Here is a 22,122-nt window from a genome sequence, read left to right as displayed (position 1 = left end):
CATATACACTTATCTGGATGCTGAAATAGTGGTCTGCATATGGAAATATTGGAAATTTTGGAGGTGGATGGTATGTTAGTATTACACTAGAGATGGGATTAGAACTATCTCCCTCTTGCATAAATTGACAACATTGTTTTGAAAACCCTGGGTGAGTAATTATCTATTTATACAATATAGGGAGAGAGTTCTACTCTCATAGGACCCCCCATCTTTGTAATCAGCCAGCATACACTGAACCAGTACCTCTTAACATCATTTCTAATTGGCACCCTAGCATTGAACCAGTACCTTTTAACATCCTTTTTAACTAGATTTTTGCTCATCTTTTTGTTATGGACTGTAGTTACTGAGGTGCTGCATCTTTTGAAGACTTGTTCACTGTCATTATTGTGCAGCTGATTTAGAAACTTAAAGGCTGTTTTCAGATCCCCAATTACTTTTGTCTCCTTCATGTGGACTGCTTTGTAACCCTCAGTCTTTCTTTATAGATCAGTCCTCTTGGTTCAGGAACCATCATGGTTTATCCTCTTTTCACCTATCAATCAGATCTTTATGCTTCCTTAGGTGCAGTGATCAGATTTAGATGGTATAATCCAGTTTTGGTTTGACATGTAGTAAATAGTTTACCAGACATGTCTGTGTCAGTACATTTAAATGCAATATTTATTATTTTCTAACTGTTTGCCTCTTTTACCATTCTTTGAATGTGTAGCTGTAATAGTATATTAGGCAGAATGTCGACCTTAAGGTTTCACATACAGATTCCTTTATTTCATTTCCTGCAAGGTAATAACTACACTGAGCCCTACTTTTCCTCAGTTCCATTCTCATTGCCTTACATTTACTTGAATTGAATCTCGCCATTCATTTATCTGGCCAACTTTGAAGTTTATCCAGGTACTCTTGTGGGTTGATGCAATCATCATTACTGATTTCTCTCATGATCTTGCAGATGTTGTCACAGTTCATTCTTATGACAACCTAATATCCAAACTTGCACAATTTATTCATGAAACTTGGAGAAAGTATAGTTAATAACTAAAAGATGTATTTCTTGGTGTACTATTGTCAGGATACTGTGTAGTGTAGGTGCTTGTTGTAGTTCTTAATATACAATAATATCTTGTGCAGGCAGAGGTATATCCAGTTCTTGTGGAATTATCAGACTAATTAGTAAGTTTCCTAGAGAAAGACATCAAGGTTTTGTTAATTTTGTTACACTAGACTTTATGTATTCTTATGAGCTAGATAGTATTTCAGGACGACTGCCTGGATTACTGTGTTTTAAATGGGAGAAACAGCTCAATAGATATAGAAAGATAGGACTCTAAACTGTAAATCTTCCATAATCTAAAACATATTTCTTGCTAGGTTGGTGAGAGCAACTTGGAGCAGGCCTTAATAGTGGGAGGCCACAAGTCCCCTGTGGTCACTGTGGACTGGTGCAATGCTCTGCAGTGTGGTCCTTCAGTAGCTGCAGCTCTGGATGGTTCAGTCACAGTTGCCACGTTAATGCATCAGTGAAGGAAAATTTATTAGAATAGATGCGAAGTACTTTTTTAGCATTAGTTGTAGATAAATGGAATAATCTAAATTATGTGACTGTTAAAGCATCTGGTATGTAGAAATTCAACAAGTTGTGTGATAGTAAAGAATGTCTTCAGAAATGGGGCCCCTTGAATTTAGAGTTACCTCTTTATACTGCATACACACACACACACACACACACACACACACACACACACACACACACACACACATGGAGAATTGGTGATTATAGTGAGGAAATAAGGGGGCAACCAGTCATAGTTACATTAAAGCCATGTCGCCAGGAGGGACTTGGGGAAACTGATAAACTCAGAAACTGGGAAGAATTCGGTAAGATTTTCATAGGAGGTAATTTAAGCATTCACTTTTGTTCTTGCCTTTATATGAAACAGCATTATACAGGCATTTTTTCAATCCTCAGGCACCTCACCTTGAACTATGTATACATTGGAAATCCTGACTAACTAATAAACACTGTCACCCTCAACTACAATCTCACCTATTCCAGCCACTTTGCCACACTTCATCTTAAGAAATACCCTCACCAGTTTTCCCCAAACTATTTTCATGACTTTCTCGCTTAATATACCTCCATGTCTTAAACCCCCCATATATGCCACACTATCATCTACCACAGTGGTTTTCAGTATTTTTTCACTAGAGGCTCCTAAAACTCATCTTTCATATTTCATGGCACTTCCTCCATTTTGTAGCACCCCTCTCCCATATCATATTCCTTGCACTTTATTTATGATTTGCTTTATCGTAAGCATTTCTAATTCATGCAGTTGGAGTACAGGACTGCTATTTAATCCAAAATATAAACAGAAATGACAATTTACATGGGTTGGGTATAGGATCATTTTTTGATCTGTTATGAAAACAATAAAAGTCAGATTTTTGTTTTACTGTAACACAAAAAATATCTCTGTATTATAATGATTTATGAGTGAAATCTTCTGTGGCATCCCTAGATGTCTGTGGTACTATGAGTGGAAATCAGTGATGTAACAAATTGAGTGCTCTTTCAAAAAACTCACTCCATTTTCTTTTACCCCTTCCTTGCACATTACCTGTTCTCCATCTGCCAAATTTCCTCATCCCACCACTCATTACCTTTATTCAAATTCCCATATCCCACCTTCCACAATACCAGCTTTGTTTGTGTTTACCTTTTATTATAGTTTTGATAGTAAAGTTCAGTGAAATATACAAAATACACACCTGCAATGATTACTCATAGCACAGCCAGTGAGAGGGGGGATGCAGGTGGTATATTGTACCTGAGCCAGGGGGTCCAAAAAGGGGACCTGGGAATTTCCTGGGATCTCAGAAAATTTTTGCTTATATTGAAGACTAGCATTCCACCCCTCTCTCATCTTCCATACACTGTTTGGCCTTACAGCTCATGGCATAAAACTGGAGTGGATAAGGTTGAAGGAAAGGGGACCCAAAAAAAACTTTGTACCCCCTGATGAAATTCCTCTCAGAGGCCCTGACTCATAGTACTTCTCCTATTACTCCCTTGCACTGCTAAACATGTCCTGAGTTGGGTTAAGTTCCTACAGTAACCCTCTGCTATTACAGCATTGGTGGATAGTAGATGCATTACTATTTTCCTTAGATTTCGTTTTGTAAATGAACTTTGTGCACTAGCATTTGATGATGGTGGGAATAATACCTGTGAGGTAGATTTTGAAAAAATCAGGAATTGATTTGATCCCTCATTATCAAGAACTTTCAATATTTTTCTTTATAGAACTCTACTCTCCTACAATTAGTGTCTTTGAGGTCTTGTGGCATTGTTTGAGGTCTTGTGGCATTGTGGTAGAGACCAATTTCCTCAGCTGGTCATCCAGATGTCTAGATCTTAGATATATGTGAAGTACAGCTTTCACCAAATCATGTTAATTATTAGGAGTGGACAGCCACACTGAACCTGATAACAAAAACCTTTTTAGGTGATGGAGAGCACTTCCACTATATAATTTGTATCACAACAGAATGGTGTTCACCGTTGCACTTCAACATGTCTTTGCGTAACTATAGTCTCATATGTGGCTCCTTTCTGTTATCCATGTGTATTGATTAAACTTAAGTTAAATAAAAACACCTTAAATATGATTTTTTTAACAATAATTTTGTCTTTCACATTAAAATCAACATAATCAAATGATTAAGTATTCCTTATTGATGTGGAATTAGATCCACTCATTCAACTTTTTGTCATAGATTCACAGTTGTTTTTGGAACCAGGAGACATTATTTTTTTTTCAAGATGGCATCCCTGCCTCACACAGGTGACCTGTGATCTGGTACACCGGTAATACGCTGTTGTTCCCACCTATTAGGCTGCCAGTGTTACATCCGTTGAGGGTCCATATACCTGTATGAATTAATCATATTAATCAAAATTCATCTCCAAGATAATGTAATTTTAACATTATTACCATTTATCAAAAATAAAAAATTTTTCTCCCTGCCAAAATGACTTGATGAAACTACTGTTTTGATCGTCAAATTGCTTGTTACAACCTGCACTAATGCTCCTCTTTGCCCAATTTAATGCTTCCCAGACTGCACTTAGAGGCCAGGGGAAGAACACACATAGTGTGTCTATGAGTCTTATGCACATTACTAGTAAAAGGTGTATTGGAGGACAGTGTCAACACTAATGTCGCTAAGTTACTGACTTGGATCTTTATACAGTGCAGCAGTTAATATTATTGTGCAAGTGATCAATTTCTAAGTAATTGGGGATAATGATTAAGTGATTAGTTTATGGTTGTGATCTTGCTTGTTGAGTAGGGAAAAAGTTTATTTTGTAACATCCACTTTTGTATGGGTCTGTGAATAGTGAACAGTATAGTGAAAATATTTTATCATTGCAAAATATTGATGTGATCATTACAAGGAAAACTGTCAGTAATTAGTGACTAGTGATCAGGTAAGATTTGGTGAAACATTGCAATATAATGATAGATGTCTTCAGTACAATGCAACTTTGTCATCATTACAATGCAGCTTAGATAAAGTATATACAAAACTTGATTACTGTGTGTGGAAAATTTGTAAAGTGATTCAGGCAAGACTTGTGTCAGATGGCTCTCATAGCTTAACACCTGCAGGCGAGTGGAAATTAAGGAACATAATTACTGTTGATCAGTTTGTTTAGCCATGATGTTTCACCTGAGTGTAGGTGATATGTTGAGTGTTGTTTGGTTTTGCTCTTTCAGTTGATTGTAGGTGAATGTTGAGTGTTGTTTGGTCATGATCTTTCACCTGATTATGGTGAATGTCAAGTGTTGGCTGTTTCTATTAATTATGTTATACATCGAGTGTTGTTTGGTCATGATGTTTCACCAGTGTATGTAATACATCTGATGTTGGTTAGCCTTGATGTTTCTGTTGATTATAGTTCATTGAAGAACAAGAAAATGAAAAACTACAAAAGACCTGTTGGTGTATGCAAGGCATCTCCTGTGTACGCTCTTCCCTTGTTAGTTGTAGATGAAACGTAACAGGTACCTGGTAGTGTAACCTCGCAATTCACAACCATTATTAGTCTGTTTGGGTAATATTTAGGCACCCATGGAAAATGCTGGATCTCTAAAATATATTTGACAATTTTTCAAGAATTGTTAGGAATATTTGACAACTACTGCATGATTAATGGCTATAATTTGTCCTGTAACCTAATGTTGTATTTTGTAAAATTCCATAAAAAAAAAAAATACTTCCCAACATGGTATTTGAGCACATGAACGAGAGACTGTATGAAGTTAATGACACCCCTCAGTGTGTTTATGTGCTCCTAGAAATATGAGGAATTTTGTTTTTCATTATTGTGTAGGTGTTAAACAGAATAACACAAGTGCATATTGAGTTTATAACAAGATAATTGATAATCTGATAGTGGAGAGGGTTATGAAAATCGGGGAAAACTTGGGGTTATATGTAAAAGTCACCGAAACATGTTTAGGATGCAAAAGTACTTTATGAAAATATGCACTAACTTTCTCCAGCAGCCAAAACCATATTTTAGTGTTATTTGTAAAAATTTTTTGATTGTTGAGGTCTTTTGCTTTCATGCAATTTTTTTACTGTTATGAGCATTCTTAGGTACATTGCTCAGCCTTTGGTAGTACAAAACACAAGTGACTTTAGTATACTTCGAGTAACACTGAAAATCATGGTAAAGCTGTGCATTTAGGTAAAATTTGCTTCTTTAATTTATTTCTCATGTTATCCTTCATCTTTTTATCAACATTACAGAGCACTAGCAGCTTAGACTGTCAGTACATGAATAGCATAGAACTGCAGCCTTTGCTTCATTGCAACAGGTTTAGTCTGTACCATTTATCGGAGATTACCATGGACATCTAAAGATGTAAGCATGTTCTGCACTCATAATTCTTAGTTATGTTATCAGAGTCAAGTATGGGTATGTATCTATTAATTTTTAATTACCCATGATCACTTTCTATGAAAGGTCCTAGCATTACTCAGGATGTCTTTCTACAGGCTCCTACAGCCCAAGTCTTTGCTACTTCCCAGTATGTGGGAAATTTAGACTCTTGGAGTGAGCAATTTTTTGACAAGACTGTACTCCCACTGGTAGCCTTGCCAAAGTGACTTTTCACTTGCTATCTAATATCAAGTAAAATCTGGGCATTTAAGTTAGGGTAAATGAAGACATGTTCACAAAGCATTTATTCTCAAGCAAAGCAGGGGTACAAAATGTGGCTCTGATGATATGCTCTTTTGACACATACAAAAAAAAATGTAGAGTATTTTAAAATTCTGATAAAGAATGGCTTACTGTAAGCGATATTCATATGGAAACTAAAACAAAGAAACTGCCACCTGCTGCTTGACTAAAAAAACAGCAATGATTTGGCAGCAGTTTTGGTTGGCTGTATTGTTATCATTAATTTAGATTTTTTTTTAAATAAATTATTTCCTGATATTAATAGAATTTTGGGCACAATATCAATAACAACATTAGAGGACAGAGCACAGTGCTTTGTGCATGACAGTATTAACAATGCACTACACAAAGCAACAATCCTATACAATAAATGCTAGAATTCAGTTTCTTAACAAAATAAGTAAGGAATGCAGTGATCAGGAATGCTGTGTTTAATTCATATAAAATTATAATACTTCTCTGAACAAAGCTGTGTTATGCATTATGAAAACTACTGTATTTAAAATTCCCAACAATAGTACGTGTTAAGCACCACTACAAATGGGAGCTTCTAACATAATCATCATTAATAATAATAATAATAATGCCAGGATAGTGACAAGTGGCAAGCCTGTACTGCAGAAATGGCATGCTGTATTTCACCAAAGGTATATCTGTACCATTGGAGTTGCTTGTTGTCCTGTAGGGACTTTTATCTTGACCACACTCCAATCTTTGTACATGTTTTGTCTAATTTCTATAACTTTGCAACAGATGCACAGACAGCTAACATCTCATTTAAAACTGTTACTGTTAATTGCTTAGCAAAGTTATACTGAATAACATAACATTTCATGCATAATTCACTTATTGCCTTATATCACATCCTGAGCAAATCTCATAAGTAAATAAAGGGTATACAAGTACTACAAAAACTGAGAACCCATGAATGCTCTGATACATAATTTTTAATGTCTAATACATTCTCAAATAGAGTCATAATGGCCAATTCAGACATTTTCTATGTCACTGGTAAAAAGTAAAAAATTGAAAAAGTGGTGCAATTCTTTAAGCAACTCATTACTAATGGTTGAAGGTGATGTAAAGCAAGTCACCAGTGACAAAAATCATATAATAATAATGGTTTTGGTATAATGTAATATAAATCATATGAGACTAGTAGACAAGTGATATATAAATGTTGATCTGAATACCGTATTATGATAAAGGTATGGGGGACTGTGTACATCGATGCAAGATTAAGATTTTCAGTAAATTCAAATCACAAACAAATTTGAAACTTCCTTGGTGGTTCTTACAGTTTAAGTAATTCCATGAGTTTGATTTCAAGAACTTGCAACAAACTAATTTCAGAGAGATGTGAGCTTGTAATTGTGGATAACCGGTCAGTAATCCTAAAGATTGGTAGTTCCAAAGAATCCCTTCCTTGGATATGTGTTGCTTTACTTATAACATACAGCATTGAGGTCTGTCCTTAACATCTAAAAATCTGAAGTAGATGATCACTATTCACTTTGGTAACTTCCATAATGTTCTGCACAAGCACAGTAAATTACCAATTATAAAAGAAGTACTTAAAACTGGCAGGTACACAGGAAGTGTAGATAATACAGTGTACAAACAGCATATCTTCAGTAGTGCTGAATTCAACAAGATTTCTAAGCTTGTCTATAAAAAGTTGGGAGTACTGTTCTGAACCCTGATTAACTACACCTGGAGACTGCCCACACCATAGTGAGGTGGAGCAGTTATAGCATTCATAACAGTTTATTTGATTTGTTGAGTTATAATGTAAGGCACAACTTGGCCTTTTTAATAACAGAAGCAAATAAGGTATCATGGTACATTCAACAATCCCTGACCAATATGAAGACTTTACTGGAATGGGGTAAATTTTGTATTGTATGATAAAACTTCATCGAGGAACATTATGCTTTGCCTATCACAATGAAAAATACAGTCAAGTATGAACATGTTTTTCCACATGAGCAATGAGATCCCAAGCCAAATTGTCCAGTAAGTCATCTATCAGAAATATTTATCACATTCCAGCCAAGTACCTTCATAATTCTAAATGTGTACATTCTTGTCATCATTGCCATATGTCTTATAACATTTTTGTCAAGACAAAATGAACATAGCTATAGTTCTCATTCTTTTACCATTAGGTTCAGTTTCTCTTTATACCCATTTTCATCTTCACTGATTTTATCTATAAAACAAAAGGAAAGAAAAAACAAGAGAGAGCCAAAGCTTTGTTACACTCTAAGTACCATTGTATTTTCTTTCCATATTGGAATGTTAATGCCAAACACCTTTCATATAAAGTTGCATTGCTAGCATGTAAAACTAGTAAATGCTTGGTAAGATTTGAACATTCTGATATATGATTTGTTGGTCAAGAAGTGTGAAGGATATATTTAACCATAACTATTACCAGACAACTAGCCATGCATCTCAGTATAATGAAAGAAGTTGCATCATAGGGATATGAAGGCAGCAGGTTTCTCTCATTATGTTAAAATACTCGAATACTTTCGTGACACCTGGCTGCAACATATTCCAACCTAAAAATTGATGTAAACAGTATAAGCATGGTGAATACTGTATTATTTGAGCTGATAATTTTTAGGCAGTCTGATGTGAGTGGTAGAAGTCTGAGTTCACAAACTACACTAGCAGATTTAGGAAAGCGGGTTCAGGTTTAAGGGGCTGCCATCCTATTCAGATTACTGACTAAAAGTATAACTCCAAATTGCAAAGGAAAAGGCTAACTGAAAATGTGTACACTAAATTGAAATTCTTAAAAGTTTTTCATTTAGTACTGCAGAATATCCTGCTTAATCCCTCCATTACAAAATAATGCTCATTTTACATCCTTACAAATTTCTTTAAATGTTAATTTTGACCCTGAAATACATATAAAGAAACCACTAATGCTGCACTCCAGAAATTCACTCTTTTCCCTATTGTTAAGACTTCTGTTTTATGTCTAACTCCTCCCTCAGCATCTCGCTATTATCACCACTGCACCGAATGCCTCTAATATCATTCTACCTGCACCTTAGCAACCTTCTTATTCATCACTCTGTGAAAGAAGTATCTTCAGCTCCTACCCATGAGTTTTGTAGATTCTCATAGTCTGTAGCTTTAATATTTGTGAAGTTGGGAGTCAAGGAACTCCACTGCAAAACTTGTCAAATTTGAATATATTTTTGGTATCCCTTTATCAGGTACATCAATGTTAATTATGTACACTGAAGATTATATGTATGATAGATTTGAATTAGAAATATAAAAATGGTGAAGAAATAATTCCTGCCATCTCCTAAGCATTTTATGATTATCTTATATTTAGGTTTTATTGTGTGATGCATGAGTCTATACAGTTATGAAAAGTGAAATGAAGCACCTAACACTTACACACATCTCTGTCTTGTACAGTATTTCATTTACCGTCCTACCATTCATACTGTTGTTAAAAGAATCACAACCTGCAAATGAATGAGTGTGATATTTATGGCCCTTAAAGGGGCTCAATGATAAGAGATATGAACTTTTATAGATTATCATTGTTGGTACAGAACTTCTGTGCTGTATGTGAAATGTCATTTAATATTTCTCTTATTCCCAGCTGGACACACTAGATAATAAGTATCATCACTGGTTAAAAGGTACTGATGAGGTGAATCTTAATGTATGACTGCAGGATACTGATCCTTTTGCGGTGCACTAAACATCTGTTAAGGACCAATTTTTGTGTACTCCATAATATTGTTATTATGCTTCAACAAAATTCCTTTAACCCTAAATTCTCTGGTGATTAATTCCTAGCATCACTGAAATACCATACTCTGCTTTGGGTAATCTCATTCTGTATATTCTTTCCTTAGTATTGCATTTTATAATATATGGGTAAAAAGTGACTGATTCCTTTATCGTTTGTGGACCTCCACTTACATTTCCAGAAACTCAGTAAGCCAGATTTTATGAAAACATGACTTACCAGACCAGAACTCGTATTCAGGACAAACAGATCTGATTCAATAGAATTTGAACTTTGTTTATCATAATTTTGATATCTGTGACCCAAATGACCAGTAATCAATAAACTAGAATATAAATCATTTAAAGTCTATAATATCTAGGAACTAGCAACCCAGAACTCATGATCTACAGGGGTCAGCAATGTGACTTGAATTCATAATTTCCACTTTCAAACAAACCAGGATTTTTAAGGTGGGATACTAAGCATATTAGAACTTACAGTATGCTTGACAATTACACCAGAACCTAAAACATCCAGAATGTAGAAGAAAAGAACGTATGCTATCTGACAAAAAAAAAAGGAACTTGCATAATTCAGGGCACAGTAGATAAATATTTACCATAATACTATACATGCTTAATCAGTACTTATAATATCAAGAATGTAATACATCATAACTTGAATATTTTGAGCTCAGATCAAAATCTTTAATGCTGTGACCATTAAACTGTAACTTATATTAGCCAGATTCCAGCATATTATTTTCACTATAGTGGAAGACCCAGCAGACCACAAAACTGATTATTCAGGACTCTCCAGATCCCAAGTGTTATCAACCAGGACTGAGCATATTACAATCTTGATTATTCATGGTGGAGTAACCAGAATTTTGTTTGTCTATTTTTATGTATAGCAAGAGTGTGGGTGGTCCAGCGAGTTCTTGATGAGGACATTTACATAAACAATAATGCTATATGCCGTAAATGCTTACCACTCATGCTTTAGGGCTTATTCATGAGACATCTAGTACCACAAGGAGAACAAGAATTCCTGCCTACAGTATATCTCATGCCGTAATATGTGATATGTGGACAAAAGCTAATGCATAATACCTAAAGTCAGGACACTGCTACAGAGCATAATGGTCTTTGCAGTAAAATTCTGCTTAACAGATGGCAGTAACTCGTGAGCCATGAGGTATATTTCCTACCCTTTGCTATTCTAGGGGCCTTCAACATTTGTGCTGCATCTTCTTGACCAATGTGGTGTTCTTGTTGAAGAACAAATCTTTAACATATTGTTTGCATACCGTGGTAAAACCAAAGAAACTAACAATCAATGAATTGTTAAGGTTTTGTCAGAGGTCAGTTGCATGTGGATTAGCTGTGTTTCATGCAAAAAACAGATTAAGGCCAGGAAGAAGGCCCACCTATACATTGAGTACACATAAAATATTTGGAAAATTAGTAACATTTTATGGCTGTAAACACAAGTGAGATTGGTGGACCTTTAGCAGGTTTCTTGTGGTCTGCAATAGGCTTTCATTTTCTTGTTTCCCTAATGAATTCATAGCTCTCACATGAAATTGCTTCCACTTTTGATTTAGACTAGGCCATGCATGAATTTTCAGTATTATCAATTCTAATTCTTTACACACCATCTCAGAACATGAAAAGCATCTCATACAATACAACCAGAAAGACAAACAGAGAATGATAAACAATTTATATGCAGCATAAAATACTAGTTATTTTTCTTTTTATTCCTTCCCTGCATTTAATTCAAAAACTTTCTCAGTTCACATGAGCTGAAGTGTATGAGTTAACAGAGTGGCTTTATGCACTTGATCTGCCACATGGGACTGGGAACAGTCATAATGATAACTGCTGAACAGATAAAGAGTACACATTTCTTACGAATTACCCAAACTTTTTTTTTCAATTTAGTACCATCTCCAGTACAATACCCTTATTCTGGTAGATCTTTAGTCCAGGAAAACTTTGCAAATTGCATCTCCTTTCATAAAACCTAGACTATTTGACTTTGCATATGAAGAGCTAATCAATAAACAAAATTTCATAAATTTTGAATATATGCATGACTTGTAAGTTATTACCTGATCTGTATGCTAACCTAACATGAATGAAAGCTTATAATTTGTGCAAGTTCAACTAGAATATTTGGTAATGTACCCCCTGTGAGGTTTAAACTTATGATCCCTGGTTTGCAAGACTAGTGCTTTACCACCAAGCTCAGGAAATACCCAATAGTCTGAACAATACATTCCTGGTCAATATACAATATACCTATGAGACAGAAGCTCTCAAAAAATTAAGCAGGTTTTAGGTCACAGGTAGTTACATATTTCCTTTTAATCAATTTCTACAAGCATGGTTGGATACTTAACTAACAAAAAATTCTTCCTTAACATTCATTTTAAAGGGGTTCCATGACTTTTGTCCTGTTAAGTGCTATTGTATTTTACATACTATTAAATTTCTCCCTCATATCATCAGTAAATAAAAATTTTATTATACTTTTTTCCATTGCCTATTAAGATACTGTAATTATAAGGCATCTCAAGTCTCCCTGTACATCACATTCCCTATTCGAAACATCATCATCAGTATATTTCTTATTTATGCAGAATCCTTGTCTTTTTCTCTACATTGTTTAATCTTTTGAATTTTGCGGCCCATTGCCCCTAAAGTCATGATTCTTTCCTTTGTATTCCCTTTATTTTCATCATTTATTATCAACTGTTACCATGATTCTTCTCTTCTTTCTCCTCCATTTATATTCTACTTCTTCTTCAGTTTCTTGGACAGTTCAAGTGCCAGTTTGTATGCTAGTACTGGAGGTCTGTCTCTCCCACTGGCCAGACTCTTTACCTACAAAAAACAAACAGACAGTTAAACACTTTATACTGGATACTCTATGTGTTACAGGGAGAGAGTCTTACACTCATATTACCCCACCGCTTAACCTTGTAGGTATGTCCCATGTTTTTACTCCTGTATGTGTATGCACAGACACACACTCTAGCCTATGCCATATAACCCATTTCACTAACCATCCCCAAGGAGGGGATGAACAGCTGGGTGGACTGTGGACTGGCTGCCATGACTAGGATTTGAACCTATGAAGGTTCAATCCCAGGTGGCCCATGCATATGTGACAGTCAGTAACATTACGCTACACTGACTGAAAATGCATGTGAGTGATTATCATTTGTGTATCATAGGAAACAAAAATCACTGTGAGGAAGAGCAAGGAATCCAAGTCGAGAATTGATGGGATGAACTGATAAGGAGAACTGCTCTTAACTTAACTCTGTCAAGAAGGAAGGTGAAGGATGAGGCCTCATATGTGTGAGTAGCACTTCACAAAGACTAACTTACCGAGTTTTCACGTGACAAATTGTTCATCTTTTTGTGACCATCTTTAATTTTTTTGAGCTTGAAAAGAAGTTTATCAGTGGTTAAAGAGCAGACCAGCAGAATTAAAAAAAGAAGAAAAAAGAAAGTCAAAAATAATTTCAAAGGATCTTGTTAATATTGGGATTTGGAAGCATACCTTTGACTAAGTTACATCTATCTACTGACAAATTTGTGCAAGTCTGAACTAAGTGAAGTTAAAGTAAAGCATAAAGCAAGAAATATAACATGCATATGATGAAGGTTTGTATTCAAAGGAATTAGTAGAGTGGACATCAATAAAAACAACTGAAGCATGAAAGAAGTTGAAGTCTGGGAGCTTTGATTTATGGGAACTAATATCTACAGGACCAACCTGTGATGAATGGATAACAAGGCCATTATTTGCTATTGTGTGGTCTTTAGTGGCTTCGATGTCCTTTTCGCTGACCCCTCGACATGCATCATCCACTATCATTGTTCGGTATCCTATTTCAATGGCATGTTTCGCTGTTGCAGCTGTAAGTAATGAGAAGCATGTTATCCAATGGAAGAGTTTCAGGTGTGGATTCACAATCTAGGAATGGGGCTAAAGTTTACTTGAATATCTGAGATCATTAGCATATTATAATTTAATATACTAAACAAATGAATTCGTCATAATGCTTATGAAATATCCCATCCTTAAAACTGTGGATGATTTCATCGAAAGGATTCCTGTGTGGTTGATTTGGGAATCTTTACATGGATATAATACAATAATTATAAGATCTACCTGGGATTCCAACAGTGCATACAAGCGACTTGTACTTGTTTAGTCAGGATACCAGGATGACTCATGTAGGTACCAAAAGGTCATTAATCAACCACAGCAACAGAGGGGATAAATACTCAAGGCTGCCTCAACGCTCTACTCCGTAAAAGCAATGAGAGAGAGAGAAAAAAAAAATATTGGTTTTATTTTTTGCTTCCTGGAAGTCACAGTTTCATTTATGAAACTCAGTAAGAAACATAAATATAGTGGTAACCAAAGAGGGGTCCTGACCCCTTAGGCCATCCCTCTCAGTATCTGCTCATGGGTTTCCAATTGTTTCTGTATGTAGAGGTTAAGGAATACCATGAATAATGACACTATGACATTGATATCATGGTAAATTCCTTTTAGTGACTCAATGGTGATAAACTGTGGTTACATGTGTACTAGATCAAGAATGAACTACTGACAAGCTTGAGTAGAAGGGACATACCAACGCACACATCATATGCAATACCACAGATGAACAAATCTGTGATGTTTCTCTTCTGCAGCTCCTCATTCAGAGAGGTGTGAGATTTCTTGTTGTTATCCCAAAAAGCACTATAAGAATCGGTGTCTGGGTCTGTGCCCTTGTAAACTAGAACTGCATCTTCAGCAATCTGTAAGTAATAGGAACAGCTGTAATTCACAAATCCCTATACATATGGTTCAGTTATTGAAAGTACTTCAAGGTATCATCTTTAATTATGAAAGACAATAGATATCTGAAATATGGATGAGTTAATAAATATCTGAAATATGGATGTAAAAGTAATGAAAGTACATTATATCTAAATGAGCAGTAGCTGCTGAAGTAATTAATCATACAATCCTAGGATCCCTTTTATGGGGCTCCTACAGCTTCAAAGCTGTGTTCTAATGAAGAAAAGGGAAACAAGGTTATGTTACATTTCATCCATTGTCAATCATACTATCTTGCTGGGCAACTTTTCACTTGCAGTGTAATTACATGTACATGGAGTCCATTATCACTGCCACTAAATTTGTTTCATACTTGTTTGCCGGTTCCCATTTCACAGAGGTGGCACAAAGAAACAGATGAACAACTGCCCCATTTCTCATTTATTTGCTAGCTGTCATTTACAGTGCACCAAAACCAGCGCCCACCATTCACAGTCATGCCCAGCAGATCATTCTATGGCTTCCCTTGACTGCTTTATATGATCTGAGGAAAGACTTTAGTACAGAAGTGTCTGAAGATGTTTTTGGTGAAGAACCACAGAGATTTGTCAGAAGAGAAAGTTAAGTCAGCACACTTCTTTGTTATGAAAGTGTGCTTGACTTCACAGAAAACAGTTTCCAGTGATTCTAAGCAGAAATTAAAATGGAGTGTGTTTCTGGGGAAGGGAAGAGTTTTGTGGCCAGAAGTAATCAAACCATGATTAAGGAAATACACGATTTAGAAGATCGGATGTAGGACTCCATCCTGGCCAAGATAATCTCTGCTATGTGTTCAGCAAAATGCGAGGCATTCTGACCAGGGAAAATCAATAAAAAAAAAAAGCTGCATTGGGGTAACCTCTGAGCTCCCAAAGTACCCAATTTGGCATTGCAAGGTAGGGGGAGGGGTTAGAGGATGGGTGTGCCCAACTAGAAGTAACAGAAATAAAATTGTGGTCAGAGGATTTTAAGAAGCAGAAGTGGAGGGCCTTTTCTGACACATAAGTCCAAATGGTTTCAGCACACCCTGGTCAACTATCAGTCATACTCTACTTACTATCACACATTTCTTTACACTGTCATTTCTCATGCGATCAACCCACATCACAATGCATGTATCTTTAGGTATGTTATTTCCAACATGACCATCCTCTTCCGTTCTTTTGCATTAAGGGGCCATACAACCCTTTCAGGACTAGTACTATACCTTCAAACATACCTAACTGTACCCCAACAAACATGACCTCTCCTTCCACATGCTCCTCAATGCACACAGGACCTTCTATCCAGGGCTTAATCCACTCCCAAGTATCTGAAGCATACTACTTCTTAAAGTGACACTCAATGAAATAAGTCCTGTGCACATGACCGCTATAATGCCAGCTTTCAAGAGTGGCTACATACCAGTGAATGACAAATTAACACTTTCCACATGTAATTTGCACTATATTGGAAAAAAGAAAAGTTGGTTGATCTGTATATACTATCATTAAACCTATTCTTATGAAGGCAGGAGAAGCAATTAGTTTTAGTGAAAAAAGTGAGTCAGTTACCTTGAGATCCTGATGTAGTTCAGCACCCCACGTGTTCTGCACACAGTGTCGTGGCCATAGTTTTTGCTCTGTGGGTTTGCAATCATTCACACTATCAAAGATGACTGTGTCATACACCTGGGCTTCATCACAGGTTATCTGTATGAGAAATGATTTTAAACTTGCAACTTTGATGAGAGGGATTATAGTTAAGTTCATTAGATCTTTTCACAAACTGTGCATTATCAAAAATGAGTAGTACTTATGGAAGTACATAAAGATATTAACTTACAGAACAAGGCAAGAACATGTACCTGCTTGCACTTATTTTACTTTAATTTTTTTTTTAAGAGAATGTGGAAAACAAAGGGGTGGAGCATTTGCTATTAACAGAAAGGAATGGTAGAGTTCCTAGAAGTGCAAAGGGAGGGAAATAAAAAGCACAATATAGATGGATACAGCACTGTGGATAAATCTAAAACAGACCTTGCAAGTTTCATGCAGTGGCCGGTCTCGCACATTGTCAATGAAGGAAACATGGTCCTCTGGGTGCCAGTCAAGTGAGTACACAACCATATCAAATCTATTATCCTCCAACAGATGGATGATGGGTGGGATCACCTGTATGCAAAGGCAATTATTACAGTTAATTCATGCAATGATAAAATTCAACTGTACTCAGCATTATGACTTACTGATAATAACATTCTGAAATATACATAGTATTATGATTCACCTTCCTCACCAACCTATCCATGCAGAGATTTAATGTCTGTGGTGACAACATACTTTCTTCATGCAGACCTAGCTTCACTTGGAACCACTCGTTCCCCTCCTGTCCTACTTGCATAAATGTCTTAAACCTAGAAAAGCTCCTCATTACATTTTGTAACTTTACTTTCATCCCATACATTCCTTTACTCCCAAATATTTCCAGAACCTTTCTCAAGACCTGTCTTGTCAACCATACAATACATTTATTCCAGCTCTAAAAATGCCACACGCAGTTCACTCAATTTCTCCAAGTATTTCTCACTCACTGTTCAAGGCAAACACTTGATTACTCGTTACTCTTGAAGCTCCATTGGCATCCTTTTAGTTACAATGGAGGGAACAAAAACAAGAGAACACGCAAGAGGGAATATAATCTGATGGGTGACACAAAGGTGTAACCTGTTTGTTACTTGTAATTAGTCATATTTTTCAATGAGAAATACAAGTGTGCTCACCTCCTCACCATGATGGCCTGCAGGGCAGTTGCTGATGGCAAGGGAGCCAGATATGAAGTCGTTCTGTACATCCACCACAAGCAGTGCCGTTACGGGTCGCACAACCTGCATTGTGAATACCATTAGTGGGTCACACCCACGCATCTATTGTTCAACATCACTCCTCTAAAATCCTTCAAAGTCCCAGGAAATTGTTTTCGATGGTAGCAGAGGAAGGCAAATCATCCCACTTAACTATTAGAGTATGTCTGAATAAACAAGAGAACCTGCAGTGGTTCAAACCAATTAAATGGGCCCTAAATATATATGTTCTGTGTTGATACAAAGTCTAGTAGAAAAGACTGGGCAGTCAGGTGCAGAAAACTTGACCTTGGTCAACCTAAACAATACAGACACTCACCTGTTTAATCCACTTTTGCCAACAAAACCGGAATTCCTCCTTGTCAATCACGTGGTCCTGCAACACAAGATACCTCATTCATTAACGACCAAAATCCCAACAGACACTAAAAGCAAAAAGTATGGATATTTACCTAATAAAAATCCCTCTTCATGTATGTCAAAAAGCATGGGTAAAATGATCAGATCATGATTTTATGATACATTTCTTAAAAAATATTTATTTATTTTTTATTTATTATACTTTGTCGCTGTCTCCCGCGTTTGCGAGGTAGCGCAAGGAAACAGACGAAAGAAATGGCCCAACCCCCCCCCCCATACACATGTATATACATACGTCCACACACGCAAATATACATACCTACACAGCTTTCCCTGGTTTACCCCAGACGCTTCACATGCCTTGCTTCAATCCACTGACAGCACGTCAACCCCGGTATACCACATCGCTCCAATTCACTCTATTCCTTGCCCTCCTTTCACCCTCCTGCATGTTCAGGCCCCGATCACACAAAATCTTTTTCACTCCATCTTTCCACCTCCAATTTGGTCTCCCTCTTCTCCTTGTTCCCTCCACCTCCGACACATATATCCTCTTGGTCAATCTTTCCTCACTCATCCTCTCCATGTGCCCAAACCACTTCAAAACACCCTCTTCTGCTCTCTCAACCACGCTCTTTTTATTTCCATACATCTCTCTTACCCTTACGTTACTCACTCGATCAAACCACCTCACACCACACATTGTCCTCAAACATCTCATTTCCTGCACATCCATCCTCCTGCGCACAACTCTATCCATAGCCCACGCCTCGCAACCATACAACATTGTTGGAACCACTATTCCTTCAAACATACCCATTTTTGCTTTCCGAGATAATGTTCTCGACTTCCACACATTCTTCAAGGCCCCCAGAATTTTCGCTCCCTCCCCCACCCTATGATCCACTTCCGCTTCCATGGTTCCATCCGCTGCCAGATCCACTCCCAGATATCTAAAACACTTCACTTCCTCCAGTTTTTCTCCATTCAAACTCACCTCCCAATTGACTTGACCCTCAACCCTACTGTACCTAATAACCTTGCTCTTATTCACATTTACTCTTAACTTTCTTCTTCCACACACTTTTCCAAACTCAGTCACCAGCGTCTGCAGTTTCTCACATGAATCAGCCACCAGCGCTGTATCATCAGCGAACAACAACTGACTCACTTCCCAAGCTCTCTCATCCCCAACAGACTTCATACTTGCCCCTCTTTCCAAAACTCTTGCATTTACCTCCCTAACAACCCCATCCATAAACAAATTAAACAACCATGGAGACATCACACATCCCTGCCGCAAACCTACATTCACTGAGAACCAATCACTTTCCTCTCTTCCTACACGTACACATGCCTTACATCCTCGATAAAAACTTTTCACTGCTTCTAACAACTTTCCTCCAACACCATATATTCTTAATACCTTCCACAGAGCATCTCTATCAACTCTATCATATGCCTTCTCCAGATCCATAAATGCTACATACAAATCCATTTGCTTTTCTAAGTATTTCTCACATACATTCTTCAAAGCAAACACCTGATCCACACATCCTCTACCACTTCTGAAACCACACTGCTCTTCCCCAATCTGATGCTCTGTACATGCCTTCACCCTCTCAATCAATACCCTCCCATATAATTTACCAGGAATACTCAACAAACTTATACCTCTGTAATTTGAGCACTCACTCTTATCCCCTTTGCCTTTGTACAATGGCACTATGCACGCATTCCGCCAATCCTCAGGCACCTCACCATGAGTCATACATACATCAAATAACCTTACCAACCAGTCAACAATACAGTCACCCCCTTTTTTAATAAATTCCACTGCAATACCATCCATACCTGCTGCCTTGCCGGCTTTCATCTTCCGCAAAGCTTTCACTACCTCTTCTCTGTTTACCAAATCATTTTCCCTAACCCTCTCACTTTGCACCCCACCTCGACCAAAACACCCTATATCTGCCACTCTATCATCAAACACATTCAACAAACCTTCAAAATACTCACTCCATCTCCTCCTCACATCACCACTACTTGTTATCACCTCCCCATTTGCGCCCTTCACTGAAGTTCCCATTTGCTCCCTTGTCTTACGCACTTTATTTACCTCCTTCCAGAACATGTTTTTATTCTCCCTAAAATTTAATGATACTTTCTCACCCCAACTCTCATTTGCCCTTTTTTTCACCTCTTGCACCTTTCTCTTGACCTCCTGTCTCTTTCTTTTATACATCTCCCACTCAATTGCATTTTTTCCCTGCAAAAATCGTCCAACTGCCTCTCTCTTCTCTTTCACTAATACTCTTACTTCTTCATCCCACCACTCACTACCCTTTCTAATCAACCCACCTCCCACTCTTCTCATGCCACAAGCATCTTTTGCGCAATCCATCACTGATTCCCTAAATACATCCCATTCCTCCCCCACTCCCCTTACTTCCATTGTTCTCACCTTTTTCCATTCTGTACTCAGTCTCTCCTGGTACTTCCTCACACAGGTCTCCTTCTCAAGCTCACTTACTCTCACCACCCTCTTCACCCCAACATTCACTCTTCTTTTCTGAAAACCCATACAAATCTTCACCTTAGCCTCCACAAGATAATGATCAGACATCCCTCCAGTTGCACCTCTCAGCACATTAACATCCAAAAGTCTCTCTTTCGCACGCCTGTCAATTAACACGTAATCCAATAACGCTCTCTGGCCATCTCTCCTACTTACATAAGTATACTTATGTATATCTCGCTTTTTAAACCAGGTATTCCCAATCATCAGTCCTTTTTCAGCACATAAATCTACAAGCTCTTCACCATTTCCATTTACAACACTGAACACCCCATGTATACCAATTATTCCCTCAACTGCCACATTACTCACCTTTGCATTCAAATCACCCATCACTATGACCCGGTCTCGTGCATCAAAACCACTAACACACTCATTCAGCTGCTCCCAAAACACTTGCCTCTCTTGATCTTTCTTCTCATGCCCAGGTGCATATGCACCAATAATCACCAACCTCTCTCCATCAACTTTCAGTTTTACCCATATTAATCGAGAATTTACTTTCTTACACTCTATCACATACTCCCACAACTCCTGTTTCAGGAGTATTGCTACTCCTTCCCTTGCTCTTGTCCTCTCACTAACCCCTGACTTTACTCCCCAGACATTCCCAAACCACTCTTCCCCTTTACCCTTGAGCTTCGTTTCACTCAGAGCCAAAACATCCAGGTTCCTTTCCTCAAACATACTACCTATCTCTCCTTTTTTCACATCTTGGTTACATCCACACACATTTAGGCACCCCACTCTGAGCCTTCGAGGAGGATGAGCACTCCCCGCGTGACTCCTTCTTCTGTTTCCCATTTTAGAAAGTTAATACAAGGAGGGGAGGATTTCTGGCCCCCCGCTCCCGTCCCCTCTAGTCGCTTTCTACGACAAAAAATATAAGCAAAAAAATAAGAGATGAAGCATGTTAAAAATATAGTTAACAGGGTTCTTGTCCTGGATGAATTATTTTCAAGAACTTTCTTTAGGTTTGGCTTCCAAACTTCAGTTAATTTAATGGTGACTGTGATATCATTTTCACCTTTATTACAATGAAATACAAGCAGCGATGTATACATAGTCAAACCACACTCTAAACAGTGCATTATATCTGAAATGGAAAAAATCCTTGTAGAGCTTGCCTAAAAACAGAGGCGTTCGGATCCTGACTCCCTCATTTACTGTACTGTTGTATTGTATAGTAGATATGCACATTAGCTGCTCTGCCAAGAGACACAAGGGACACGTAATTACCTGCCAAGGAGATACAAGGGACAGGGAAATACCCAGAAAGAAGATATAAAGGACAAGTAACTACCCAGCAAGGAGGTACAAGGGACAAGTAATTAAGCCCAATCAGAACAGTGATTAACTTATTAAGAGTGATCTAGCATTATAAATTCAGCATAACGATAATTCAAAACAATATACAA

At 37.3% G+C, this 22,122-nt stretch overlaps 2 protein-coding genes across 8 annotated transcripts in view; one reads left to right on the top strand and one right to left on the bottom strand.

The window, feature by feature from the left end:
• LOC139764084 (WD repeat-containing protein 91) overlaps positions 1-10,389 on the top strand; it is a 70,160-nt gene extending 59,771 nt beyond the window's left edge. For all 3 annotated transcript variants that reach the window (XM_071690568.1, XM_071690569.1, XM_071690570.1), the window contains one exon: positions 1,375-10,389. In XM_071690568.1, coding sequence (XP_071546669.1) covers positions 1,375-1,527 — 153 coding nt within the window. In that variant the 3' untranslated portion in view covers positions 1,528-10,389. The remainder of the gene's footprint in view (positions 1-1,374) is intronic.
• The window catches only part of Naam (Nicotinamide amidase), a 233,641-nt gene continuing 217,768 nt past the window's right edge, over positions 6,250-22,122 (bottom strand). For all 5 annotated transcript variants that reach the window (XM_071690574.1, XM_071690573.1, XM_071690572.1 and 2 more), the window contains 7 exons: positions 18,086-18,142; positions 17,686-17,790; positions 16,943-17,077; positions 16,478-16,615; positions 14,695-14,863; positions 13,824-13,966; positions 6,250-12,922 (listed from right to left, as the gene is read on the bottom strand). In XM_071690574.1, coding sequence (XP_071546675.1) covers positions 12,833-12,922; positions 13,824-13,966; positions 14,695-14,863; positions 16,478-16,615; positions 16,943-17,077; positions 17,686-17,790; positions 18,086-18,142 — 837 coding nt within the window. In that variant the 3' untranslated portion in view covers positions 6,250-12,832. The remainder of the gene's footprint in view (positions 12,923-13,823; positions 13,967-14,694; positions 14,864-16,477; positions 16,616-16,942; positions 17,078-17,685; positions 17,791-18,085; positions 18,143-22,122) is intronic.

Source organism: Panulirus ornatus, chromosome 48 (genome assembly GCF_036320965.1).
Source record: "Panulirus ornatus isolate Po-2019 chromosome 48, ASM3632096v1, whole genome shotgun sequence".
Lineage (NCBI taxonomy): Eukaryota > Metazoa > Arthropoda > Malacostraca > Decapoda > Palinuridae > Panulirus > Panulirus ornatus.
Note: the sequence above shows the minus strand (reverse complement) of the source record. Positions and strands in the feature narration are given on the sequence as shown.